General features: G+C 46.7%; 9 protein-coding genes across 9 annotated transcripts; 6 read left to right on the top strand and 3 right to left on the bottom strand.

Annotated features, from left to right (window-relative positions):
• Positions 1–25: 25 nt before the first annotated feature.
• Positions 26–916, top strand: C8R40DRAFT_1248006 (Pre protein translocase subunit Sec66-domain-containing protein). Its single transcript, XM_046233651.1, has 3 exons — positions 26–174; positions 230–622; positions 686–916. The coding sequence occupies exons 1-3, from the start codon at positions 84–86 to the stop codon at positions 853–855; spliced, it is 654 nt and encodes a 217-aa protein (XP_046088659.1). The 5' UTR covers positions 26–83; the 3' UTR covers positions 856–916.
• On the bottom strand, positions 885–5,590 carry C8R40DRAFT_903751 (uncharacterized protein). The gene is made up of 20 exons (XM_046236633.1): positions 5,460–5,590; positions 5,319–5,400; positions 5,123–5,264; positions 4,897–5,066; positions 4,658–4,844; positions 4,498–4,606; positions 4,342–4,444; positions 4,175–4,287; positions 4,012–4,120; positions 3,354–3,965; positions 3,216–3,298; positions 2,904–3,153; positions 2,771–2,853; positions 2,542–2,718; positions 2,374–2,483; positions 2,158–2,320; positions 1,652–2,104; positions 1,478–1,594; positions 1,291–1,420; positions 885–1,237 (listed from the first exon to the last, which is right to left on the bottom strand). Exons 1-20 carry the CDS (start codon positions 5,460–5,462, stop codon positions 1,119–1,121), a joined length of 3,315 nt encoding a protein of 1,104 aa, XP_046088658.1. The 5' UTR covers positions 5,463–5,590; the 3' UTR covers positions 885–1,118.
• A 7,581-nt stretch (positions 5,591–13,171) lies between these two features.
• On the top strand, positions 13,172–15,077 carry C8R40DRAFT_1248003 (DNA primase, large subunit; the record flags this gene model as incomplete). Its single annotated transcript, XM_046233650.1, has 8 exons — positions 13,172–13,347; positions 13,395–13,652; positions 13,707–13,827; positions 13,884–13,985; positions 14,035–14,172; positions 14,217–14,480; positions 14,534–14,685; positions 14,744–15,077. The coding sequence occupies exons 1-8, from the start codon at positions 13,253–13,255 to the stop codon at positions 15,075–15,077; spliced, it is 1,464 nt and encodes a 487-aa protein (XP_046088657.1). The 5' UTR covers positions 13,172–13,252.
• A 54-nt stretch (positions 15,078–15,131) lies between these two features.
• On the top strand, positions 15,132–16,138 carry C8R40DRAFT_1143820 (uncharacterized protein). Its single transcript, XM_046229495.1, has 3 exons — positions 15,132–15,293; positions 15,347–15,572; positions 15,633–16,138. Exons 1-3 carry the CDS (start codon positions 15,196–15,198, stop codon positions 16,017–16,019), a joined length of 711 nt encoding a protein of 236 aa, XP_046088656.1. The 5' UTR covers positions 15,132–15,195; the 3' UTR covers positions 16,020–16,138.
• On the top strand, positions 16,139–17,741 carry C8R40DRAFT_1094362 (Nse1 non-SMC component of SMC5-6 complex-domain-containing protein). Its single transcript, XM_046227652.1, has 6 exons — positions 16,139–16,323; positions 16,379–16,527; positions 16,579–16,656; positions 16,708–16,868; positions 16,923–17,025; positions 17,074–17,741. Exons 1-6 carry the CDS (start codon positions 16,209–16,211, stop codon positions 17,479–17,481), a joined length of 1,014 nt encoding a protein of 337 aa, XP_046088655.1. The 5' UTR covers positions 16,139–16,208; the 3' UTR covers positions 17,482–17,741.
• On the bottom strand, positions 17,680–21,278 carry C8R40DRAFT_1168288 (uncharacterized protein; the record flags this gene model as incomplete). The annotated part of the gene is made up of 5 exons (XM_046231157.1): positions 17,680–18,194; positions 18,247–18,348; positions 18,401–18,716; positions 18,773–19,020; positions 19,073–21,278. The coding sequence occupies 5 exons, from the start codon at positions 21,276–21,278 to the stop codon at positions 17,680–17,682; spliced, it is 3,387 nt and encodes a 1,128-aa protein (XP_046088654.1).
• A 434-nt stretch (positions 21,279–21,712) lies between these two features.
• On the top strand, positions 21,713–22,866 carry C8R40DRAFT_1168287 (uncharacterized protein; the record flags this gene model as incomplete). The annotated part of the gene is made up of 4 exons (XM_046231156.1): positions 21,713–21,752; positions 21,800–21,880; positions 21,932–21,992; positions 22,053–22,866. The coding sequence occupies 4 exons, from the start codon at positions 21,713–21,715 to the stop codon at positions 22,864–22,866; spliced, it is 996 nt and encodes a 331-aa protein (XP_046088653.1).
• A 172-nt stretch (positions 22,867–23,038) lies between these two features.
• Positions 23,039–23,800, bottom strand: C8R40DRAFT_1168286 (uncharacterized protein; the record flags this gene model as incomplete). The annotated part of the gene is made up of 3 exons (XM_046231155.1): positions 23,039–23,202; positions 23,268–23,613; positions 23,666–23,800. The coding sequence occupies 3 exons, from the start codon at positions 23,798–23,800 to the stop codon at positions 23,039–23,041; spliced, it is 645 nt and encodes a 214-aa protein (XP_046088652.1).
• Positions 23,801–24,204: 404 nt separating this feature from the next.
• Positions 24,205–25,407, top strand: C8R40DRAFT_903389 (uncharacterized protein). The gene is made up of 7 exons (XM_046236632.1): positions 24,205–24,529; positions 24,577–24,663; positions 24,720–24,780; positions 24,846–24,913; positions 24,964–25,017; positions 25,073–25,125; positions 25,241–25,407. Exons 1-7 carry the CDS (start codon positions 24,478–24,480, stop codon positions 25,271–25,273), a joined length of 408 nt encoding a protein of 135 aa, XP_046088651.1. The 5' UTR covers positions 24,205–24,477; the 3' UTR covers positions 25,274–25,407.
• The last annotated feature ends 269 nt before the right edge of the window (positions 25,408–25,676 follow it).

Here is a 25,676-nt window from a genome sequence, read left to right as displayed (position 1 = left end):
ACGTGATGAACTAGTGCTTTGTAAGAGACAGAAACGTGTTCCGCGATAGCGGCCAGCTCATCACTAGACTTTTTCCTTCTCAAATGGCTTCTGTCCTGGTACCGGTCGCGTACATCATCATTGTGTTTGGAAGCTTGTTCATCTTCTCCTACTATTACAGAAGACAGGCAGCTTGTAAGTAAATCTGCCTGCTTTCTCATCGACTCTCCCTTTGACGCGCCCTATTCAGCTCGAATCCCCGAGCCATACTTCACTTCACATCCTGAAAGAAATACCTACGTCACCCTCCTTCAGAAAACAGATCCACCTACCCCAGAGGTTATCCTCAAATCGGCGCTGGTCCGTCGTGCCATCGCTGATGTCCTGCGTGTTATGCGTATACGAGAAGACAAACCGGCTCTGCAAAATCTTGTCCAGAAAGGTTCTGTGGGAGACGATCTTTTGAACAGCTTGCTCGCTGCGGAGAAGGAGATGGAAGCTGAAATCATAGAGGTCATGAATGAAGCTAATTCGTTCGTGGAGGGTTGGGGTCCTATCATTTTCCCAACGGCCAACGAAATGATCGCCAACGAAAAGATGCGTGCTATCTTTGAGCAGACCGGAGATAGGAGGACGGAGTTAGGTGTGTTCCTCTATGGTGTTGTTCGGTGACTTTTGAGACTCAACTTGTTGGTCTGTCTACTAGAAAGAAGATATGGTCGGAAGGCTCAAAACACGCCTAACATCGCCCCTATAACTGTCACAATGACCCCTTCGAACTCAGTTCCTCGTGCTGCACCTCAAGCCAACGGGCAAACTACTGTTGAAAATGCAGCTACTAGTGATGCAGAAAGCCAGTCAAAATCTGTGTGTTGATAGTTGTCACTTCTTTGTTAACCATACTGATGCAGAAGCAGGGCAAAAAGGGTAAGAAGAGAAAGTAGGTCAATCTTGGACGTCGATCGACCATCATCAGTACTGTTAGCTTATTTATCTATGTATGAAACCCCTGCCATATAATTATCCATGATGATACATATTGAGCCAGCGGTAAAATTTACTGTATAGGAAAAGGATACAAGTGATGAAAGTGGATGTGGAACAATGTAAAAAGATACATGGAAGAGATTCAGAAGAGACTAGCCCCGAATTACAATTGCCTTCTCTGCTACACCTGCTTTTGATCGTCCAGATTTGTCAATGTGGTCTAAGCCCAACACATCCTCCGGTGCGAATTGATGTTCATATATGGTGTCATCTAGAGCAGGCGCCGTTAGCTTTATCAATGTATGGGAAAGCAGCAGGACGAACCATCCTCAATATATGAGGGCTGCTTGAAGGTCGATGCTTGTATGAGGGCGAATCGGTATTTCGCTATGTCTTTGTCTGAGACACCTAATCGAGCTTGAAGCCGTTTCTTCGTATCGGAGAATTTTTCACCCTACCGTGAATATCAAGTTAGTACTGTCAGAACATAGTTAACGAAATATAAGCGTACCCGTTTTACGACAAATTTGAAAGGAATGCCGTGCGTGCGCGTCAATTCTCTCGAAAAGTGGAAAACCCCGATGACCTTGTCAGCGTCATCAGCTTCCAACTCTTCACGCGGAACTTCCTGCAAATCAAGATCAGTCTTGGTCAATCCAACGATTGCAAAAACTCCAAACATTACCTCAGCGTATAGGTCTACCGGATCCGGAATATTACCAATCATCTCTGAGCCGGTAAATTCCTTCTGAGTTTTGCCGTCCCGCGATATCTCAAAAATACGAATTTTTCCAGTTCCTGAGGGCGTTAAAGTGACTTGTTTCGCTAAGTTCTCCGCCAATTCGTATACGGAACTGGTTTTTGGTAGGAGGAAGGGAAAAGTGCCTTCCTCCTTATTGTGAATGCCAGTCCATATCACCTTGAGACTACGCTTGGTCTCTAGCTCGACGATACTGACATCGAGCTTCTCATAAAGTATCACCGCGCTTGTGGTGTAGTATGGTGCCATTATTTCGGCGATACTCTGGTTTAAGGATCGTTTGAGCACAGACTTGGCATTCCCATTGTTAGCGTGCGTAGTCGTGAATCGTAGCTTGATTGGATCATGTCGCAGGTATTCTCCAGCTTTGATTGACATCTATGCACAACTTGAGATATTGAAGATAAAAAATGACAGACATGGCAACATACTGTATCGTAATTCTGCTTCTTGCTCAGGATAAGGCTGAACTCGGGATGATCGTGATCAGAATCTTCATATTTGGGTCGGAATATAATCATGACACGATTCTGGATGAAGTCGTAGAAGTGGATGGGATTGGAATGAAGGCCCTGACTTTCGAGGTCGTGAATTCTGATTACTGCAGTCAACGAAGAAGTAATTATTGATAAACGACAGATACTCACTCTTTCTCTGGCAAGTCGACTTGGAAGCATATAACATCGCCATCTTGAATTTCACTTTGAGCAAAAGAGAGTTTAGGTTTCATCAACTCGATCATGCCAGGTTTAATTTCCTGAACGGCAAATCGTTAATCATACACAAGTAAGTGAATACCTCCGATGATGATTTACCTCGTACAACTTCACCGGTGTTCCTGGTGTCCATCGCATACGTTCATTGATGATCGGTACTAAATCACCAACTTTCGACGTCCGTGGCATGTAGACCTTTCCAGCACCTAATAGATTCTGTTTTGAGGTATCGAAATGCTTCAAAAACACCATAATGGACTGAGGAGGTGATTCGGGCTGACGGAAAAATGAGTTAACGAGTCACACGAAAACCTGAACACGAACTCACCTTCGAAGGATCTGTAACGACGTCCAAATACAACCTCAGATCGTTCTGTCTTGCCGCCATATTATTGCGAATGACCTCAACCGCTATGACCCTTCGATTGGACACAAAATTAACGTTTTAAAAAGACACTCACTCAGTGTTGGTTCGTTTTCCGGAATAGCAGTGTCTGGCCGGACAGTCTTGTTCTGTCTATTTACCAGGACCCATAATCGTATCTGATTTTCGGGATAGTTGAAGTGCTGTGCCACTCGACTTTTGAACACGCTATATGTCTCTTGTTTCAAGACTCTGAAACTAGGAAGATCGGATGGTGGCCAATTCTTCTCATCAAAAGTGGCCAGGTCAAAGCCTTCATGCCGAGAGAAGGTTTCATCTGTGATAACCTGGTAGTAAAGTCATTGTGTACATAAGTAATGGAAAAATCCACGGTAAGCTATTCGCATACCTTCGCGGTCAAGAACAGATGTTGCTCCTCACGTTCCCTTTTCTTCGCTTCACTTTGGAGACGCTCTTCGTCCAATCTCCGTTCTATCATGAAATAAAAATGAGATGTCAAACTTTGAAAGCAATGGACCATGCGCACTCAAATGGGGAGGTGTGTCTTCTTCAGTGAACGGAGCCAAAACCTCATCCATGGCTGATTCTCGGATATATACTAACATATATGCATTCGTGAAGCGCTTCATGGCGCGAACTTGATTGCGCTGAGCGGTCGGAGGCAAGCCATTCAATGGCTCCCCACCGTAGTTCTCCTCCAACACTTCTTTATCAGTAACAGGCGTCACCCGATCGTCATCGAACTTGAGCCATCGCGTGTCTCGGTCAGGCTTGATGAGGGCAAAGTAGTGGCCTCCATGTAAATCACCAGAATGGACTAAAACGCCGGTGAGCCGGTACTTCCACGGTTTAGAACGGTCTGCATTGGCATCCAAAAATTCTCCAAGATCGATTTCAAAAGGGAATTCGTGGCGATCATTTATCTTTACCATGGCGTCGCGTTGGATATCGTATTCGAAACGTTTCAGCTGGAGGTGTAGGACTGGTGGGAAGGATTCGAAAATGATGCCCTTCTTCGCGTCTTGTAATCCAAAACCTTCCGCTTGATACTTGTTCTCGCCATCCATATTCTCCACCGCTACGTAATCCTTGAAAGACTCATACAAATTTCGCATGCCCTTTACGTTGAGTTGAATATCTAGGTATCGAGTGAGCGGAGGATGGGACAAGTGCAATAGACTCACCATTAAACTCCTCTGTTCGCGACGATTCATACTCGACATTGACACACTTGATATAACTTTTCATCTTCCCAACGAAAAGCTTTGCAATGGCACCTTCCGCTATGGTGCCCTTAGAACAAAGTCAGATGATTTGATATTTAGGTAATAGAAAAATAGAGCATACCTTCATTTTGGACTCCAGTTTGTCCTGGAGGACACGGTTGAATTCTTGCACGTCATGTTGCAAAAATGAGTCAAGGGATTTCCAACCAAATGATTTGGTTAATTCGGTAGTACCTGTGATCGTCGTCTGAAAAAATGCATCACCAAAGCCAATGCTCGGATACGCACCGACTGGTTGGTCTGATGTTTGTAGATGATAGAATACGCGCTGCAAAGCCAAAGATACACTTTCCGTAGGTAAATCATCCTCAGTTGGGATCTGATACACAGCCTATATTGAATGCGTGAGCTGCTTGAAAAAGTGAAAAAAGCGAAGATAGGAACCTTTCGAAAGTAGCGCGTACAGAATAAAGATTGAAGCAAAGAGTTCATATAGCATGTTGCTCCTTGATTCTTCAATCCAACAAAACCAGTTTCTTTCTTGGAGTCATAACTAGAAGATACGGTGAATGACCTTCAAAATTAGCACTTCTAAAGGGCGTACTTGACGAAATTGTGCCATAGGACACCTGTGGGATCCTCCAGTACACGGACAAAGACTGATATATCGGCAGACTCGTTCTCTATCGTTGGTCGAGGTTGGCCTTCCTGAACGTTGAAAAGCTTGCGCAATTCACTGAAACGCGTGAAGCCCCAATCACACTCCTCTGCAATGAAACGATGATGGGCATCTGAAAGGACGAGTATGAGCAAATGAGTCAAAAAGATGGATAATAGACTCACGGCTGACGGTGAAAACAGTGGGATCGTGGATATTAGAAATCACAAGCGCGAACTGGGCACATGCATGCCACCCCTCTGGAGCCTTCTTGGGTTCTGCGTAGTCTAAGTATACTGACACTGTATCGTTTGGCGGTGCATTCGAGTTGCCGAATGGGAACAGCAATATCCGCCTGGTGGCGCGAACGACAATCAATAGCAAGACCAGGCAAACGAGGAACTTGCGCACCATTTATGACCACCGCATTCAAACTCTTGACTGGTGAGCTTCTTATCCAATTTCTTCCAATTCTCTAACCTCCATGTAAACACTTGAAAATCTTTGATATCTTGACCGAGATCGGGCATATGTTTGGCCGCAAATGCCTCATCTGTGGACAGTAAGATGAGATTCAGAGACAAACTGAAGACAGTAGAATACAGACGATTTCGAACTGATACTATTTCGTCAATTTCCATCGAAGGACCACCGTTTGCTTTCTCGTCTAGAGTATCCATTGTATCATTCTACAGCGTTCAGCAAGATCAGAATTGGGGTTGATAAGCAGAAAATAAGCAGGAAGCACCATTGGCAAGGGCAAACAGTTGATGTGGTACTAGGATATGGAGGTTCGAGATGAAAATAGTGATAGAGGAGTAGTATACAAGTGGATGACGCTCTGTAGGGAGGACACGAGTCTGCGGTGAATGACTAAGTTGGTGCCGAAGATGCCGGGAATCGTGACACATTTAAAGCCGAAATTTTCTCACTTTTCTACTTCAATCGATGTTTTGAACCAATGACTTTCAGTGTTTCTATGCTTCCTCAATATTGCCCGGTGCTCGCTCGAAGAGCTTTTGCTCATTATCTTTCTCATACTCGCCTTCATTCTCTTAACACGATCCTTAAATTGTCTCGACAAGAAGACTGTTTGTCTTCAACAGCCTTTTCGCTGTCTACTGTCGGTAATGAGTCAAAATCGTGTAATATTGATCTTTTGGTGTGTGATACGCTTTCCACATCTCGTCTTGAGGTGTGGGAGGTTGGAGAAATCCTCACGGACCTTTAGATTCGCCTTTCTGCACATTCGGTATAACTTGATCTAATTCTCTGATCACCTCTATGTTATTCCTTTGCGTTCTGGGCAGACATATAATAATACATACTGTGTATATGAAACTACATTATCAGCCTAGTATGGTGTACAAATAGATGAACCGTATTTTGTTGAACTCGGAATCAAATGTTTTAATTCAGAGCGCTCGTTTCGAACTTTCCATTTCGAGAGTCCATCAGGCGAGCTACTGAATCGTCTTTGCCTCATGTACCGGGTACTCCGCTGCCCAAATTATTCATACATAGTCATTTCTGCAGAGGAGGCCGATTTTAACCTGTCTCCTTCTCTTACTGCCATAATCCGCTGAATGAAGAGTTTCTTTCAGCGCAAGAATGATTCACAAACGGGCCCATCTAAATCTGCTTCGTCAAAAGACCCTTACAGAATATGGATGCCACGACAGGAGCCCGAGACGTCCCAGAAGCCACTCGAAAGGAGTGAAAAACGAGAGGGCAGGTCGGGCACTCGAGATTCCTCTGAAAAACCACGAAGCTCTAGTCGGGCTCCTCGACCAAGTGACACAGCTGCAACGATCTCTGGCGCTCATAGGAGTCACAGGCATCATAATGCAACCCCAATCAACAAAGATGACAATATCGTTCATCCAGCCCCTGTAAACTCCACAGCCCCCCTTCTACAATCGCAGCGTGTAGGGCAGGCTTACCCTAAATCCACAGTTCCTGGACCATCCCCCAGTGCCATAAATGCGTCATACGCCTCTCATACAGCGACGCGAAGTGCTAACCCTGCTAAAACGTATACTAGTTCCACTTTCAACGGAATCTATCCCACGGCCTCCACTTCTGCTTCTGTAGCCACAGCAGTTGTTCGACCTGAGATGGCGAAAGCATCCTCTTCATATTCCAAACGTGATAGGGAGCCAAGCGACAGGCATGGAGACCGAACGAGAGATAGGAGTGAAAGAGAGAGAGTGCGAGATAGAGATTATGACAGAGCGAAAGAGAAAGAGCGTACCAGGGATAGGTCAGAGCGAGACAAAGGTACGGTGAAGGAAAGAGACCTGACAAAGGACCGGGATAGGGAGCGTGAACGAGATATAGAACGAACAAGGAAGCGAGAGCGCGACAGGGAGAGGGATAGAGACAGAGAGAGGGACAGAGAGAGGGACAGAGACAGAGATCGAATCAAACCACCCGCGGAACCAATTCCCACCGCAGAACGCGGTGTTCGAGAACGGGACAGGCAGCGAGATACTGACAGCATCTTTCGTGCATCTGTCCGGGACAAGGATCGGACAAAGTATCGGGAACGAGAACTACCTCGAACTGATGATCGGACACTTGCCTATGACTCGGGAAGAGAGAAGTTAATATCTAAAGACGCGGACAAGTATCGCGAAAGTTCCCGACGACATCTTGATCGGGACACGGAGCGTCGTCCAGACATTGAACGGTCTTCCCGACATAGGATGACAGAAAGGCAACGGGATCCTGCCAAGAGCTTCGTCAATACTCAGAAATTGACTAGCAAGGAATCGAGTGATGAGGCAGAAAGTTCTGATGCCTCGAAGAATAAATATTCTTCGGCTTATCGGCGGACAAAAATCAAAGATCCCATTCCCAATATTTCAACTTCGGTGGGTGCTTCGTTCGCTGATCTACGATAATCATACTTAGACCGGAACTCCCATCAGGTGCTTCCCCCCGCATCTGCAGGTCAGTCTTATATACCGTCGTCGAAAGATCCAACCAGTTATGGTGTTTCGGCTCCCCCGTCGTCTCAACTTCGTCAGGACTTTGCCCTCTATGGTTCCCATCCCACCCCTTCGACCTCGAAGGCGAATCAGGGTTCTTCTGCATATCACCCCATATCTTCAACGTCGAGGCTAAATCAAGATTCTGTTTATCATGGAGGACCCCCCATCCCTCCGACAACGAAGTCCATTCACGACTCTGGGCCTTCGAACTCTATGTCCTCTGTGCCGAGGCCTACACAAGATGCTACAGTTCGTGGCGGACCTCCCGTTCCTCCGACAACGAAATCCATTTACAACTCGGCGCCTCACAACTCTATACCCCCGATGTCGAAGCATAATCAAGAATCTGTGTCTGGTGGTGCACTTCCTATTCCTTCAACATCAAAACATATCAATGACCTCACGCCAAGTCAGCCTTTGTTTAGCCCAGAGCCTCTACCGATACGCTTGCCCGTAAGAATAGACAGCTCGCTATTTCGAGAACCATCACTACCGTTACAGCCCCCGACCAATAACGTAGCTCCCCCGTTGAATGGGATTCAGCGGACTGAGAAGGTCAGTGGATTATGTAGTCGTTGCGGTCGCTTTGACTTAAGCTTTACACTCATAGTACCATTCAACCACTACAAATTTTCGGGATAAAGCGCAGAATCCTACAATCAATTTATCTCCGAATCAACAACGCGATACGGAAGAATCAATTGTACGTGCTTTTGCTCGAATCCTTCAAAAAATTCTTCGTTGACAAGCGCGCAGCCTTCAACTGTACGCCCTATCGGTAACATATTGCAAGGACCTGCCACTGTACACCCGACTATGGAGATGTCAGCATTGGGCCTTAGCGGTACCCAGGCTCTTGAAACCAGTGGACAATCTTCGTCATATCCAGTGAGAACCAAGGTCGCAGAGCTGGTCTATCAAGAACCACAAGACATTCGTGCGACTTCTTCCCGTCATGAACGCACAACTAAGCACCGTCATGCTGAACAATCGGCTGCAGGAACATCTGCGCCTACCGGTGGTAGAACGCGTAAAGCCTCGTCTGCGTCACAACAGGCAGCCCCTCTAGTCACGGCGACTCCCTCGTTTGGCACGAACCCCACAAATTCCACAAATCCGAGTCACGGTAGTCGACGCGAACGCGATAAAGGGTCTAAACCTTATGGAATTCCGGCTAATGAGCCTCGAACTCGCCATGTAAGCATCAAACAGTATCTAGCATGGGTGTGGTACTCAACGAAATACAGGATGCGAACTCCATCAACCATCAGAACCCTGAGTCTTCCCCTTCTTTATTATTTCAAGGATCTCAGATAGCCAACCAAACCAACGAACCCCCTTCCATGATCAACAATTCTCCTCATCCTTCAATTCGTTTCACTCCTCCGACTCCAATCAAGCGATCGCCATCTGTACTAGAAAAGCCCGTAGTCAACACTAACTATCTATCTAGCTCAAATGCCCATGCCCACGCTCCCGCATATCACGGAGGTACTCCTAAAGTTGTAACAAGAACTCCCGAGGTGTGTTGCCCAAATTCAAGTTTCTCCGCATCGAATGACCTTGCTGTAGTACACTCCTCCTTCGGTACATACAGTGCAACCGACGAGAGAAACTTTACAGGATCAGATGAAACTCAGCGAAAGCTCCCGACCCACAGTAGGGCAGATAGTGACATCTTACGAGTCTCGCCCCTCTCCGACACCGGAGTTGTTATACTCCAACCCAGGACCACCCACAGCTGAGTTGAAGACCAAATCCCCCTTGCAGGATAAAGCACCAACGCCTTTAGGAACCCCGCAAAATTTGACAGGCGTGGAGCAGAGCCCAGGCGCCGCTCATGACACTTCTCACAATAATTCTCCCTCGTTCAATGTTGCTCTCTCGAGCAATAGACGTGGTCGCACTGTTTCTATCTCTGCCTCGAATGAAGCTGCTTCGCCTATGAAGAATGCAAGTATTGAGTCCAGCACGGGTCCTTTTCCACCTTCTACTCTTCCCCAAACATCCCTAGACACTCCTAGTTCCAAACGCAGTGCTCAAGTTTCATTCACACCGATAACTCAACCGACTCCTTTTGTTAGTTCCTCGCCTAAGCATAATGCGTGGACCAGCGACTCCCAGACCCTGCATAATTCGGCTAGCGCCCACTATCGTGATGATTTCAGAGAACGTCCAGTCACCAACCAGCATGCTACCCAGAATCCTATCTCACATGCGCCTAACCCGATTCTCACGACAAATCCGGGGTTTGGAAATAGCAATCCTTGGTCGGCCATTTCTCAGCCCAAGTCCACCGCCCTCGCCGCTGACGAGTTAAAGGACCATTCTCCGCATGCTGAAACCATCGATAAATCAGCTCGTATAGGTGTGTCCAAAGCCGCAGAACTGTCTGCATGGCCCGCCCAAACAAACGGTATCCACAATAGCGCCCATTCTGGATGGAATGATCGAAACGCGCGTGCAGTCCATGCCTCCCCCGTCCCAAATGGACCTGGATGGACATTACCTGCTCAGCCCAACACGACGAACTTCATTTATCCCAATGGTCCTATGACTAATCTATCGCAGGGTGATCGAAATGTGGTAGACAGCTCTCATGTTCCAGGGGTAGTATCTTTCCCGGAGACTGTTGGTCGACAAAACTCTCGGAGTGTAACTCAAGCAAATGGCTCAATACCTGCTCCACAACAAGAGTCTGGCGTTAAATCTCCCGCTGTAACAAATCCGCAAACCAGTGCTAATCTTTATCTCAATCCTGTCGATCCCATCGAGCGTCCTGGTAGCACTGCACCATTTCGTCACCCGAAATTAGCAGAGCTCATGTCAGATGTGACCAGTCCTGCACGTCGTGCACCTGAACCTGTAATACAACCACTCGGTGCCGAATTTTTGCCTGCGGGTCATCCTCCTTCAGTTGAAAAGCAGGACGACTGGATGCTTCCACCGCCTTCTAAATTCAAGGATAAGCCATCGCCGGCAGCAGACGGCTTTTCAAAAGTGTATCCTTCGTCCCCATTCAACAAGGATATTCATAATGATGAATATGGCTTGGGAAATTTCCGAAAGTATCCTGACTCTAGTGTTACAGAGATAGTTGCGCCTTCCGCATCAAAGCCAACTAGCTCGACAATGGCATATGCGCTATTTTCTAATGCCGATGCTGCCAAAGAATCCGGTAAAAACAGCAATGTGACTGCTCATATCCGCGTTAGTTCACAGCCGGAATCTTTCGCAACCCCGTCTCGCCCACCTAGTACACGACCCACACAGACTTGGTCTAGCGGGCCACCGATACAATCGACCACGTACCAAACTAATGTACCTACCAGCAGCCGAAATCGTGGGCGATCAAAGCTGCCAGAGCCTGAGGCCTTCTTGGACCCGGTTCAATCCCGGACAGCAGCTTCATCTTCTCATCCCTCCGATCAAGCCTATCGACGTCCAGCGTCCAATGTTCCATCAGAGGAGTCTATTCTGAAAACCCCATCATCCTTAGCACCGTCAATGCTGAAGCCCACGGCTTCTCGTACATCTATCCCCGCGTCCACCATTTCTCAGCAAGATTCACGAAAGAAGGGGCTTTTCGGTATGTTTAAATCCAAGTCATCTTCCACTCAAGCAACTGCGGAGAATCCGTACGAAGTATGGAATCCTCCGACGGCATCCGAAGATGTCCGGAAGAACACTGCAGCGATTCCTGCGGCAGGGGGAAAGCCAGTGGAGGCGAGGGCGTCGCTCTCGAAATCGTTCTTTAAATCTAAAGGCCAGGCACAGACAGCTACTGATACTGTGTATGAAGTATGGAATCCTTCATTATCCCATGATAGGACCAAGATCGCAACAACTGTCGATGCTGGGATGAATGCATCTTTTTCAGACCTAAAACCATCTAGCATATCCAGATCAAAGGTTCCGCCCCCTATCACCGTTCCCATTTCGATCCCTACGGTTTCTGAACGAAAAAGTCCAAACCACAAGGTATTCACGCCATTCCGTTACCTGACCACCAAGCGCAACCGTACAATGTCTGCTGCATCTGTCGAGGCCGTAGACGGAACTGCAGTAAGTCACGAATCATCTTTATTTTTGTACCGAATTTCACGAACTATCATGTAGCCTAATACTGTTGTGGGTTCCCCGACCGCCTCCATGAACAGCAGCCAACCCCCCATACAACCTCCGCCTATGCGAGACACCCAACAAGCAACGCATGAATGGCGTGAACGCAAGGAGTCGGAGACACGAAACAACAGATACCGTGTACTACGCCCCGGTGTAGTGTTTGACGTCCCCCAAGACCCACATCAGGACAAACAAAACCTGAGATATGTCAAAACGAGTAGGAGTGCTCGAGCAAGTAATGCACGCTAGACCACGATTGAACCGTCCCATGCCTATCTTTCAGTTTTACTTGCAATTGGATAGAATTATCAGTGTTTGTATGATATGATTTGCAATCGGTTTTTCCTATGTATATCCCTCTGCTGTTGTGGACACAACTAATAGCTACTGTATCTGTATCATAACTTATGTATGCTACCTATATGTGTGTATATTATTCTGACACTAATTTGGTGATCAAGCCCCCATGCCGGTACTTCCTCCTCCTCATCCTCCTCCAGGAGAATAATAGGTGGTCACAGTTTCAAGTGCTGCCAGATTTTCAAGGCTGGCACATAATTACGTTGTCTTTTTCGAACCAAAAAATGTAAAATAAAACTTGGAATCCACAGAGAACTCGGGCCCTTCACTGAGCAGTGCAGGACTTTGGGAGCGAGGTATAGGCTAGTAGACACATTCAGAAAAGAATGGCATCGTGCTAGAATCAAATTGGAAGGACTAAACACTAAAGGTGATCATGGACATACGAGTTTCCGCAAATTCGAGACTTGCACGACAAGCACGCCGAGTGAGATGCATCTGCAAAACATGGATATTCGGCTAAGGGCTGAGAGCAGATCCCAGCAGATCCCAGTGCTGAAAGCACCGAAAGCAACATGCTCTGGGTGCTTTCATTGCTGGGAAGTGCTCTCAACTGCTTTCGGACTCTTAGCCGAAAATACAGGTTTTGCAGATGTGGTATAACGGAGGAGTGGATGCACGGGGCACATTGTGTAAGGGGTAAATTACTGGACAAAGTACTTGGAACAGTAATCAGTGCACAATATTATACATGAAATAAAAGTGCACCAGCCTTCTCCTCCCTTTCTCTATCTTATATTATATCTATCCCTCGAGACCTACATTTACTAGTACATGGTCGAGCACGATACATCATCTTCACATTCTTTAAACACCCCGTACACGGGTCACACCACATTACCCCACGACCCATAATTACACAATCCCAGATATAGTTATACTTACCATTATCTTGCAACGAGGAACGGAGCTGGGCGACAATTCACCAGAGTCGCCGCGGTTTCCCGCGCCTGTAGCAGCGAAATGCAACGGATCCGGTGGGCGCTTGCGCGTTGCCGTGATGTGACAACTCGCGTTCCTTCGTGTTTCCTTCTCCCATCATCGTCAGATCTCTTTTGTGATGTTTCAGGCCGCAAAACAAACCAAACTACAAAAAAGTGACAGCGCTCACATAGTGTCTGTAGATAATGGTAGCGCATCATATCGTCTGAGTTTGTTCGTCACCTCGCTCGACGCGTCTTTTCTCTCCTGACATCTTCTAGGTATGATCAGCCTCCACTATACGACGTGACAGTGGAAGAATTTGAAACCTCGGCACTTGACCGTCTTCGTATACTCGCCGAAATTGAATCTTCAGCTGCACGCAATCGTTCTTGGGATGAAACGAAACAAGTGACAATGACACAATGCGGAAAATACCTACCTCTCAACTCAAATTCAGCATTAGGAATAGATGTTCTGGAAGAACGGAGGAAAGATCAATTGGGTCATTTTGTTCTGAGGCTTGCTTTCTGCCGATCGTGCGTTATTGAACGATACTCTTCTCGATATTTCTCTGATAAGGCCCTTTCTAGAGAAGAATTGCGTCGTCGATTTATCAGAGCTGAGACAACTCTCTTTAGAATTCGTTTTGAGACGGATGACTCGAATGAACGACGCGCATTTCTCGACTCGAAGGATTTCAACTGGATTTCTGTTTGTAAACTCGTGTCTTTGGCCATCTATGGAACTCACCAGACTCATGTTATCAGGTCGGTGCGGAGGAGAAAGAACGGTATAAGGAGCAATTAAAACACTTCATCTCATCGAAGACCGATTTGGATGGGGCTTTTCAAAGCGAGGCTTTCTACAAAGTACGTGAATAGTTCACTGTTCACCAACACACGCTAGAGGTCAGAACAGGTAAAATGGACGACTATTCCTGATCTTGTGGAGAAACGCAAAGTGTTTTTAAAAGGTGGTTATGCTTACGTTCCTGCACGCGAGCAAGCGAGTATCATCTACTCGGCTTTTGAGGAGCGGCTTGAAGCTGCATTACGGGTGGGTTTCCTATACTTAACTTGGTCCGATTCTGATTTCAGCAGGCAACATCAAGAGCTATACCTCTGGTGGACGAAGACATGCGCTTAAATCCTATACTTGACAATTTGGCGCAAGGATTCATTGCGGGAATACCGTCAGACTGGGTGGCCTCTGCTGAAGCAACTGGAGAAGGAATCACTGCGGACATGGTGGATTCATTAGCGAAACAACACTTCCCGCTCTGCATGCGCGTCCTGCATCAAAGCTTGCGGAAAGATCATCACTTGAAACATTTTGGACGCTTACATTATGGGCTTTTTCTCAAAGTACGTTACCTATGTGATTGTACATGGTATATCACAATTAAGAAGGAATATAGGTCCTGGGTTTATCGATCGATGAAGCGATAGCGTTCTGGAGAAAGTCATTTGCTGGAGGTCCCGGTTCCGATAAGTTTGATAAAGAATACAGGTATAACATACGACATTCTTTTGGGTTGGAAGGAAGAAGAATGAACTATCCTGCCAAGAAGTGCGCATTTCAACCTAAATTTGTGAGAATGTCATATTAATTCCAACGTCCACCCTAGTTGCCTGCAACTCCACAGTGTACATGAAGCCGGTTGCCCATATCGCCAGCTTGAAAGCTCTCCGGAGAATCTCCAAAGCGCATTACTCTCCTCGTATTCGGCCCAAGGTCTAACAATCAACGATCTTCCTGAGATTATAGCACAAGTCAAGAAAAAATCCTACCATGTCGCTTGCACACGGGTCTTCGAAATTACACATGCTCGTTCCGTCAGGAAAGGGGAAGGATTAAGCGACGGGGAGTCAGTTACGCATCCAAATCAGTACGCTGCGAGGAGTATTGAGCTTGAGAAGGAAACAAAGGATCCAAAGATGAAGGTAGACAACGGAGTTTAAAGAGAGTTTGGCGTTGTAATATGTCAATGTATATTTTGTATTTCTCACGGGAAACTTCTTAGCCTTACCTCGTACTTAGGACTTCGAGGCTGAGTCCTAACTTCTACTTCGACCAGTTATGAACCATCGAAAAACGTCTACAAAACGCAATGATGATGCTAGCTCTGATGCTCTGCACCAGTACCAAGATACCGATGGCCATTTTTCTCTTGTGAGGTATGTGACGGTCTTCTTTATAGCCGCTACTGCGCTCAACGTTCATAACACAGGAACTTTCGCTTAGCTGATCTAGTCACCATAATGAACGGTGTCTGTGGATCGTTCTCCATGTTCTCATCCGCAAAATACCTTCTTTCGAATGACCGTGACTATCTGTGGTCAGCGCTCGCTTTCCCCTTGGCTGGCTTGCTGTTTGATTTTTTCGATGGAAAAGTTGCGAGATGGAGGAAATCTAGTAGTCTACTTGGTCAAGAGCTGGACAGTCTTGCTGACTTGGTACGAGGGGCAAAGCACCTTGATCTTTAATTGAAAAATTGATTTTGATTTGAATTGCAGATCTCATTTGGAGTGGCTCCAGCGTTATTGGCTTTCACTGTCGGTCTTAGGACTTATCTGGATACGGTGGTCCTTACCGGCTTTATTTGCTGTGGCCTGGCAAGACTGGCACGGTTCAACGCTACCGTTGCTTTAGTACCAAAAGACGAAGCAGGCAAAGCTAAATATTTCGAAGGACTGCCTATTCCTTCTTCATTGGCCCTCGTCGCAGTCCTTTCCTACTGGACCAAAATGGGCTGGATTGAAGGCCAGGAGGGAATTCCCCTTGGCACAATAACTTTGTGGGGTGCGGCGGAAGGAACTGGAGAAATACATTTGGTTAGTATCATTTTTGGATGCTGGGCCGCCGCAATGGTTAGCAAAACGCTGCGGGTACCCAAGATCTAGAACAAACATTTATATTTGAGGACTTTATGAATACTTTACGTCGTGGTTCGCTAGTACAGTAAATGACATATATTCAACATGTATACACGACCGTACCACGTAGGCTCCATAGGTTGTACAGAGCGAGAAAGGCGTGACCGGCATTGGAAACGCGTCTAACTCCAACAGCCATCTGCATCAGCACCCATCATGGTTCATGCAGGCGATGTCCAGAGGCTCTTTCTTCAGGCGATTTTCTCTCGTGGCATCTTGTCAGAAAATCTGGCAAAAGTGTTGTGGAAAAAATGCGTGGAAGCGGTGAAAGGTACATACGGTTCCGTTATATTATTGCACTCCTAAATAACATTCCGTTCTAATAGCTGCCGACGAGCACGTCGAAGTCTCTTACTCTAATACAGAAGAGGCATGGGACGAATTCATTCAAGGCGTAAACGCATCTCTAAATGATCTAGACTTCGAATTCAAAAGCATCCAAGATGAAGTTGATAGCAAAAGGCTTTTCGCGATGGTGAGGAATCAACGCGCTCAAAAAGCTTTTAATTTACCTCACCAATCTCAGGTCAACCGAAAAGATGACGAACTGGCCCAAGTCGCGACAGATTATAATGCGGTCGAAATCATGTACTTCAAGGCGATCGCGAGTCTATCCAACATTTTGCGCCTTTTCTTCTGCTGATGTGACACGCAGGTCGAACAAATCATGTTAGCACGAAATGAATCCTTTTCAGTTTCGTCTCTCGCTGCGCTTCGCGAAGTTTCAGCAGGCAAAGACAAGATGAACTTAACCAAATCCCAAGCAGAAGTCCTACTAGGTAGTTTTGTCGCAAATGGCTGGCTTTTGAGAAGCAAGTGCGTTTTCCTATGTTATGTTTCTGAGAACCACATCAATATTTGTGTTGTCAGACGCGGAAGATATTCTCTTTCTTCACGATCCTTATTAGAGCTTCTGCCATATATCAAGTCCACATATTCCGAAGAGATGATTGAATGTACGATTTGCCATGAGGTGCGTGACATTCAAACAAACACCGATTCGCGACTCAAAGCCGTCTAGATATTGACCAAAGGCGTTGCTTGCAAACGTGACAATTGCAAAGCGCGTATGCACTACCACTGTTTCAAAGCTTATCGAAGACGCAAATCGGCGTGCCCTGTTTGCTCGCTAGATTGGCCCCAAAACGTAACAGACGATGGGCTACTTCCTGTCGGCGAATTGGCCATCCGTGATGGAGACGACGGGATACGACAGACTAGAGACACTGTCGATAGCGACGACGACGAAGAGATGGAAGACGAACCTTCTCAGACTGAAACAAAATCTCGTCAGCCTCAACGTTCTCAAGCAGGAAAGAAAGGCAAGTCGAAAAATGATGATAGTGAGGAAGAAGCAGATGAGAAAGATGAAACCGATGAAGAAGAGGCAGAAGCTACACCACCTAGACGTCGAAGTACGAGACAATGAGCGGGCGTGCTTTTCTGCAAGTAACGTATGTAACTTAGGAAGCATTCTAATATCAATCGTATGTACAATCAGTATCTAGTATTTAGTGACTATGTAGTCAGTATATCCGTATGCAGTCAAGCTAAGGTTCCACCCAAGCGTCGAGTTAATCGCGCGTAGATGAATGGTGGTGCACTAGTCATGTAAGTACAAGTTGAATTACAAACTGGAACTTGTATCACTAGATGGTACTGCTATTGTGGGAGACGAAGGCACAACTCTGCCCTCCTCCAAAGAGTGAGCCTCCTTGTCAGTGAAACCAAAACGACCCCGACCCCATACCGACTTACGTTTACGATCCTTTCGACCTTCACCAAACTCTTCATTCCACTTTCTCAAGTCAGCAAGACTACCTAACGACTCAGACGACGATGGTGTGATTTCCTTTAGGGCTTTGTCGAAATGCCGTCGTGCAAGAGTTCGGAGGTGGGATGAAGAATTTGAATGTGTGGATTTAACATCTGATGGTTGCGGCATTTCTTCGAGAGGCGGGGATGTTCCGACCTGTTCATCCTTACTCTCCTCTAACGTACTCTCTCCTGCTATCGCCTTGCTATCAGCGTTGACTTGGTCGTGTGTTGTTGGACTATCTAATGAGTCTAGCGATGAGGAGACCTGCCAGGGAAGCTTGATGTCCTCTTTGACGGCATCCAACGCAGCGGAGACACAGAGATCTGGACAAGTAATTAGCAAGTGAAAAGGGAGCGACGAGCAGATATCACGAACGTTTGAGATCCGAGCCAGAGAAGCTCTCTGTTTGTCTAGCGAGGACACCAATGTCAACATCGTCACCCAACACTTCGTCCCGCAAGAGAATTTTCAAAATTTCTGTAGCCCTTCAGTCGTACAGGTTCCGCTGAGATGCATTGTAAGTTCTCACCTTGACGTTCAGGAACCCCCGGTAGATCGACCAATAATCGCCGTGGAAGTCGCCTGAGTACAGCGTCGTCCAGATCAAAGGGTCTATTGGTTGCTCCAATCACGATGACATTGTCATCCCGGGATGTTTTCAATCCATCCATCTCTTGCATAAACTCGGTGATAATGCCACGATGGGCAAAGGAACTCCCACTCTCGCGCGCGGACATCCGAGCACTGAAAAGAGCATCGATCTCATCCAAAAAGATAACGCACGGTGCTATCTTCCGAGCAAGTGAGAAAACAGCGTGAACAAGTTTCTCACCCTCTCCAACGTACTAAAAGGTGAAAGCGGTGAGGGACATGAGGGTAAAAACATAATGATACCACATACCATATCCATAACATCGGATGGAGAGATGACCATCATACGGCAACCTGCCTCCTTGGCAAGCGCACGGACGACCAAAGTCTTACCAGTACCAGGAGGACCAAAGAGAAGACACCCAGTCATTCCATGCTGCTTCAAGATGCCAGTTTGGAATGCTCCAGGATGTAAAAGAGGAAGAGAGACGATAGATCGAATGGAATCAATCGTATGAGCGGGCAAATGAACTTGGCTGAATGAGGTAGTCATGGTGGCTATGATTATATGTGGTAAGAAGCTGTCAAGGAAAAAACCTGTTGCGCATACCTGCATCCACGATAGACGACAGCAGCCTCTGCTCGTGTGGGTCAATTTCGGGATCATTCTTGACACTTTCTATGACCTGATCGTAACCCAACTTGGCCCTTTGCTCGGTCTCTGGTTCATCTTCAAGTTTACGCGCTACTGGGACGGAGTCCTTGAGCCATGACTTCCTGTACTCGAGCGCCCCATGCACAGCACCCCATGCGTAATGTACATCTGACCACGAAACATTAGTATGCTCTAACGTTGGTCGCTTAGTAGCTTCCCGCGAGGCAACCACACCACCGATAGCTCTATGAGCTATGTCTTTAACGGTTGACCACGACTCTAATTGACCACCCCATGCCTCCCACATTTTGGGATCGTCCCACATGCGCTTGGGAATGGGCTCCTGTTCGGAGGTTTCAGGAGAGGAAGAGGAAAAATTTATTTCTTGGAGATGTGAGTCGGTGGACGAAGGTTCCGGAACGAGTTCGGTCTTGTTGGTTTCTCCTGTAGATTGTGCGTTGGCAGTTGTGGAGAACCCACCCTTGAATGACACACTTTCCTCTGATAATTTACCACCGACTTGTCCAATTGCCATACGCATCGTCAGTTCATTTATTTCTCTCCGACGTAGAACACGATAGTCCCGTTCATCCGACACCGAACGCACACTGGGTACCAACACAGAGGTTCTATAGAAGGAAGGGCCTTCTGCATCCTCCACAGTGCCAGAAGAACCTGATGGTACAGGCATAGAGAATCCAGACTGGGAGGGGATGCTCCCTTCAAGAACTATCACGTCTGACCTGCGGCGACCAGCACTGTCGGATGGATCTTCGGTATATTTGTCATGTTCATCCATCGCAACGTTTTCTCCTCTTTCCCAGCTCTTAAGTCGTTGCTGTAAACGCTTTTCTCTAGCTTGCTCCGCAACTGGGCTTTCGCTCCAATCAACTTTGTCGGGCTTTGGATTGGAAGTCGGGAACATAGGTGACGCAGAACGGTTCATCAGAAGGCTCAGAACACCGCTACCAGTGGGATGCATCGGACGGTCTGGAGGAGGAAAGAGTGGTGGAGACATTCCAAATACGATAGTGATTGGGTTTGGAACCGGTGATGAGGAACGCGTCATCGGACCTTTCCGTCTCTGGCTAACAGCGTCGCGCAAATATGGGTACCAGGCCGAGGCAGTTGACGCGAGAGTTGGAAAATCACGAATGTAAATTATTCTAGGTCGAGAAACTGGGCCAGTTGAATTTGACGGAAGGTTGACAAGAGAATCGAAGAAAACCTTGACTTTGCTAGGCGGAGCGGCTCGTTTAGATTTTATCACAGTTGTACTGCTTCCTCTCCTCAAAGGAGTCATCACTGTGAACATCATCTGGCGGGGAGGAGAAAATTCGGGTTCGTCTTCATCAAAATCTTCCGAATAAGAAGACATAGAACTTGATTTATTAGAGGAGGGGCCAGAGCTAGCAAAATGCAATGGATTGCGAGGTAGCTTCAGTGAGCTTGCAGCTTGTAAATTTGTCAGGTGCAGATTCAACTCATGTAAAGGCGACGTACCTGGCCCAAAGTACCCCCATTCGCCAGCTGCCAGCTGAACGGCATCCAAGACAAGCACTTCTGAGCCCGTTCTTCGTGCCAGTTCAACAACGGTTGAGTCAATGATATAATCTCCTCCTTCAATTGGGCAGTAGAGTGCAAGAGTAGGCTCTTCAGATTGCGCCAACGGTGGAGGATACGCAGCACGATGTTGAGTGTGAGGATGGAGAGTCGCAAGCAAATTATGAAGCACTTCCTCCAGTATCTCCGGAGGAGGCACTGATCCCGGATTGAGAGGCTCAGAAGGAAGTTCATCTGGGTTCCATAGTATATGAAGGCCTTCAGGTATTTCTACGGTTTCCCGCTCTTTGGACGTAGATGAAGAAGAGACGATACGACGTTTACCTTTTAATTTATCAAGATCGTCCGGCAAAGATGTTGAGGAAGCGTCAGAAATGTCAGAAGGCTCTTCAGATGGGGTCTCTGGCGGTGGAGCGGAAGCTGAGGCTCCCAGTGTTTGGTTGTCTGTAGAGACAAGTCGTTTTTCGTGAGGCGGAAGGAATCGTTTGGCAGCCGACTTTCTAGGTAGACGAGGAGGTATAGAGCTGGAATACAGTGAGAGGGGGCTTTTTGTCCGAAAAAGTCCTCTCGACCTGCGTAAAACGTTTTGGGACCGCATCCACGTCGCACGGTGACGAACGCAGAAACTAAAAGGCGGAATCACGTGCTCAACGCGTCGGCGCGCCGGTGCTTCCTTGGACTTTCATTTTGCTCTGCCCTTGTACCTTGTACTTTGTACATCGCTCGGTTGATACCAGTTCACCATGCAACTATTTAGGCGTATAAAGCTCACCAAATAATCATTCCATTATATTTACCGACCTTGTATCAATCTTTGTCTTTTCGCCATTGTCCCAAATCTAATCTTATTGTTCTTTAGAAGCAGTGCTTTCATGTATAAAAGAAGGCCACTTGAAGCAACCTTTTCTCAACGGTGTCACTGGCGGTCTCCTCCTTCTCTTTCTCGACCTCTCTTTTGCTCTCGCTTCTTCTTCCACTTCAGTTCCAATCCGACTCACTGTGTGGTGTCCTCTTCATTAGACTTTTCTGACGATGCGTAACCCATTCCTGATCATTCGGTTCATCTTCCTCTGTGAGTACAAAGGTCCTCATCTCTGTCTATATACTAAGTGAATACAGCACTCCTGTCATTTCTGAATCTGTTGAATTTGATTTTTGCGTCGTGGAACGCCAGTGCTGCCATAAACGCGAACATAGCTCGTACGTACCCACATCATCACTGTCGTTCAATACCTGATGAGACTCTAACAGTTCCTGGAGCGTCCCTCTTTTTGGTTTTTAACTCTGTCACGAGCATCTTCTTCTTGGGGCTGTAAGTGACGCTGTTAACTTAATTTGAGCTGTTTACTCATATGCACCATGTTCTCTGAAGCGGTCTTCTGGAGCTCGTTGCGCCCAATTTCGCTGGAACAAGTGTTGCATTTGAATCTGGCTGGTCAGCTGTACTGAGCTTGTCATCCATTGGCTCTGCCATAGGTGTAACAATCAGTGCAGCTATCTTTATCAGACAAACTACCGAATCATCCGTGACTGCATCGTCGTTCTTGTTGATGCCTACTACTTGGCTCACGAGTTTGACCATGCTCGGATACTTCTTTATCCTGTTTGTATCTGCTATGACCCACGCCTCCTTCGAAGAGGAGATTTGGACCAAACCTGTTTGTCAAGTCAAGTGGTTCGGATATACCAACTCAAGACTCAGATCTTCTGATGTCAGTAATCCTCGCGAGTTGCCAGGCCTTGAAAACGACTCTTGGGCGCGTTATCTCGATGGCATAGAATCTTCGGGTGTTCGCAAAGCTCGGCACCCCGTGACAGATCCTGAAAAGGCACCTTGGGCATCTACACACGTCCGTCGGGGTCGAGACTCCCCTTTCCGAACTCCCATCAAACGGGAAGATTCCGACAACTCCGATACGTCGAGCGACTCGTCGTTTTCCCTCGGCGCTCGCGACAGCGCTCCGTTGCCACCTCTACCTCTCAACGTCCAAGTCAAAGGTAGCAAATCAGTCGCAGGATCGCGTTTCATTGAGCGTTTCCGCGAATCACAAACCCTTTCTCGACCGACTCGACCCGTTATCGACTTTCCTCACGAAGTTGATGATCACGACAAGCCTATTCCGTTGACTCGCCTGTCACAGTGGATTAGGGCCGACGCGATAAAAGCATTTTCTTCGCGTCACTGAACGTCGAAAACAGGACATGACGGTTACGCATTATGACTACCATTTCATGATTAGGCACTGGGCAGGGACCCTAAAGACAGTCATGCATCTCATAACGGACTGATAGTTGTAGCATTAGCACTCTTACAATATAACATCAAATACAGTTGTATAGCAGTAATTATTCTTTATCTTAATCATTCTGGCTCTGGCCTAAATTCACCAATCTAGCCCGGAGTTTCTTGTTCTCTTCCTGTACCTCAGATAATTCTCGCTTTGTTTTCTCAAACTCCGTGTTGAGCTCTGCAAATTCTTTTGCGGTATCTTCTTCCAGCTCTCCTGCTCCGACAGCGATCCCTAGGTAGACAAAGGTCAAACATAAGTGGCATGACGGATCTAATCCGACGCTCAAATACACTTACCTCCCACCAATTTCACCAAACGCCACAGACGGAGGACGATAAGCAACCCCGCAAGCTCCCTCTGTTTGCCTTTCAGGAAGACTTCCAAGATAAATGTGGTTACAATGATGACAGCATCGAAGTCGTGTAGTATTGCATGGGGAACAGCTCCAAAAGGATTATAATAGTCTGAACCAAAAGCCAATAAAGCAAGGGGTATTTCGAGGAGGAAGAAAGCAGTAATTCCGAGAGAGATATGGGTGAGGACCTCAAGCCATTGAGGGCCTTCCGGTCCTTCTGTGGTACAATTCGGGGAAAGCAACGTATACCCAAGGTCCGTAAGGACAATAGCTGCATCTATCGTGATCTATGTATCCGTCGTCAGAATGTCTACGAGAAGATGTTGACGAAACACGAACCAAGGCAATCACAATCTTATGAAAGAGCTGAGACTCAAGCCAGAAAGCCAAACGTTCCCGAAAAGACACTGCACTAGTAGGGTTCGAGTTTTCACCGGCTTCTGCATCCTGTAGGAGAGGCTGTTGCTCTGACATCGTCATTGTCGCGACTCAAGATATAGGTAATTAAATTATGTGACACTGACTGTCTGCGAGACGAGAGAGGCTTTATTCACCACGTGGAGGGTTAAATTTAGATTGGATTTGATTTTTATTTCTCTCTTCCTCAGCTTTTCCTTTTCCAAGGTATGGGATTAAGAAATGACATTCCTTCATAAATGCTATATATGCCAACGCGCGGCGAATATCTCAGGCTAGCCAGTCAACGCTCACTGTACAGTCTGTCAACGTTGTCAAACTGCCATTCAAAAGGTAATCTCATTCAACAACAGTACACCTCGAGGTGCACCTTTGGGAATTTCTGCCAAAGTTCGGTCAGTTGCCGATGATAACCGCTGCCTTCGAGCGGCGCTTGCTGCCATGTTCAATTCGGCCAAATCCTGACTGATGGGTTCACAACAGCGTGTTTCCGATCTGTCAGTCCATGTAAGTGTCTTCTCGGTATATAACTCTTCCCATATTGTTGGATTCGACTTCACAAAGGCCCCTTCTTCTCTTCGTTTTGGCTGGCCATTTGACTTTTCCTCGAGTCGTTCCTTTCATTCAAATTGGTCCCCGAGTCATTTTATATCCAATTCTTCTCTTCTCGACTCGCCGGACATTTATTTCTTTTCCTCCTCTGCTTGCCATCAAACATATAATCTTGCGACACCATGTTTCTTCGTGTTTTATCTGTTTTCAAAGCTCTCAGAGCCTTTATTTTTGGTAAGCGTGGAATGTAATCGCCTCATATAAACTAATTGGGTTCACAGCTATCTGCATGACGCTCAGCATAGGATGTGCTACGATTCTCTCTATTTTTCTTCTTCGTCAATGGAGCGATTTTGATCTCGTTAGTCGTACGTATCTCCGCGCTAGTACATTTCTTTCTCAAATTAATTTATTTTACCTCTAGGGATAATCGTGGTTATACTCACCGTTGTTCATTCCCTCGGAGGAATTCTCCTTTATCTCATGTATTTACCATTTCATAAGGCTGCTGACCGCCGAAATTTCAAAGTTACTTACCGCCCTTCCTCAGGATCGTTGTTCAATTCAAAGTTTGGTTGGATGCTGCTCGCGTCTCTGTCTACCTTGCATTCGTTCTATGTAAGTAAAGCGCGGGGTTGCTTGAAATTGGTTCGCTGACTAGGAATTAGGTGGCGGTTTACTCCTCATTACTGGTCGTGCAAGTCTTCCATGCTCTGGCTCTGGTAATATTCAGGGTGAATTGCTTCGTGGCCGCGGGTGAATTGATAATATTCACAGGTATCGGAAACACCTGTAGTCAGTCCACGCTGTCCGTTGCGATAGCTAGTTTCGTGAGCTCAGGTCTTTGTTAGTAGATTCACCAGTTATACCGAAATCGAAACTGAAATACCTTTCAGTATTAATCTACTCGGTAACGCTAGCAGTCATCGCGCACATTATACCTAGGCCACTCTTCGCGAAAGCACCCTCGGATATTAATGAAGAAGGCCTAACGACCGTCAATTCAAGAACTAGTTTGATTACATCCGCAGATAAATTAGAAGCTCGGAGTTTTTCGAAGTACGATTACCACTCTAATCATACTCCTGTGGATGGACATGTACATGGTTTATCGCGTCATCATGCCCCACAACCTTTGGCTATCACGCCTCCTTCAGGGCGCAAGACTCTGCCGCCTGTCTTCAACTATACAATCACGTCTTCCCCTACTACGACTTCTTCGCTGTCGACTCCAACGTCTTCTGGTATGAGCTACTACAAGGCTCCAACGATTCAACACCCGTATGCTCTCAGTGAGCCGTTCTACAGTAGAAATTCATCGCCCACAACTTCTGCATATTCCTCTCAGCCTTCTTCTCCGTTCTTCCGAAACGCAACTCCT

The sequence above is a fragment of the Lentinula edodes genome, assembly GCF_021015755.1.
Source record: "Lentinula edodes strain Le(Bin) 0899 ss11 chromosome Unknown C8R40scaffold_9, whole genome shotgun sequence".
NCBI classification, from domain to species: Eukaryota; Fungi; Basidiomycota; class Agaricomycetes; order Agaricales; family Omphalotaceae; genus Lentinula; species Lentinula edodes.
The sequence above is the reverse complement of the archived record's forward strand: the minus strand, read 5'-3'. Positions and strand labels throughout refer to the sequence as shown.

Excerpts from the sequence above, each read along its gene's own strand:
- C8R40DRAFT_1248006 (XM_046233651.1), top strand. The coding sequence starts at position 84 with ATGGCTTCTGTCCTGGTACCGGTCGCGTACATCATCATTGTGTTTGGA. Across the intron at positions 175-229 it reads TTACAGAAGACAGGCAGCTT|CTCGAATCCCCGAGCCATAC; the intron begins GTAAGTAAATCT and ends CGCCCTATTCAG. Across the intron at positions 623-685 it reads AGATAGGAGGACGGAGTTAG|AAAGAAGATATGGTCGGAAG; the intron begins GTGTGTTCCTCT and ends TCTGTCTACTAG.
- C8R40DRAFT_903751 (XM_046236633.1), bottom strand. Across the intron at positions 4,845-4,896 it reads CACTGTTTTCACCGTCAGCC|ATGCCCATCATCGTTTCATT; the intron begins GTGAGTCTATTA and ends TCGTCCTTTCAG. Across the intron at positions 4,288-4,341 it reads AACATCAGACCAACCAGTCG|GTACTACCGAATTAACCAAA; the intron begins GTGCGTATCCGA and ends CGACGATCACAG.
- C8R40DRAFT_1143820 (XM_046229495.1), top strand. The coding sequence starts at position 15,196 with ATGAACCATCGAAAAACGTCTACAAAACGCAATGATGATGCTAGCTCT. Across the intron at positions 15,294-15,346 it reads GGCCATTTTTCTCTTGTGAG|GAACTTTCGCTTAGCTGATC; the intron begins GTATGTGACGGT and ends TTCATAACACAG. Across the intron at positions 15,573-15,632 it reads TGGACAGTCTTGCTGACTTG|ATCTCATTTGGAGTGGCTCC; the intron begins GTACGAGGGGCA and ends TTTGAATTGCAG.
- C8R40DRAFT_1094362 (XM_046227652.1), top strand. The coding sequence starts at position 16,209 with ATGGTTCATGCAGGCGATGTCCAGAGGCTCTTTCTTCAGGCGATTTTC. Across the intron at positions 16,528-16,578 it reads GCAAAAGGCTTTTCGCGATG|GTCAACCGAAAAGATGACGA; the intron begins GTGAGGAATCAA and ends CACCAATCTCAG. Across the intron at positions 17,026-17,073 it reads AATGTACGATTTGCCATGAG|ATATTGACCAAAGGCGTTGC; the intron begins GTGCGTGACATT and ends AAAGCCGTCTAG.
- C8R40DRAFT_903389 (XM_046236632.1), top strand. The coding sequence starts at position 24,478 with ATGTTTCTTCGTGTTTTATCTGTTTTCAAAGCTCTCAGAGCCTTTATT. Across the intron at positions 24,530-24,576 it reads TCTCAGAGCCTTTATTTTTG|CTATCTGCATGACGCTCAGC; the intron begins GTAAGCGTGGAA and ends TTGGGTTCACAG. Across the intron at positions 25,018-25,072 it reads TCTTCCATGCTCTGGCTCTG|GTATCGGAAACACCTGTAGT; the intron begins GTAATATTCAGG and ends TAATATTCACAG.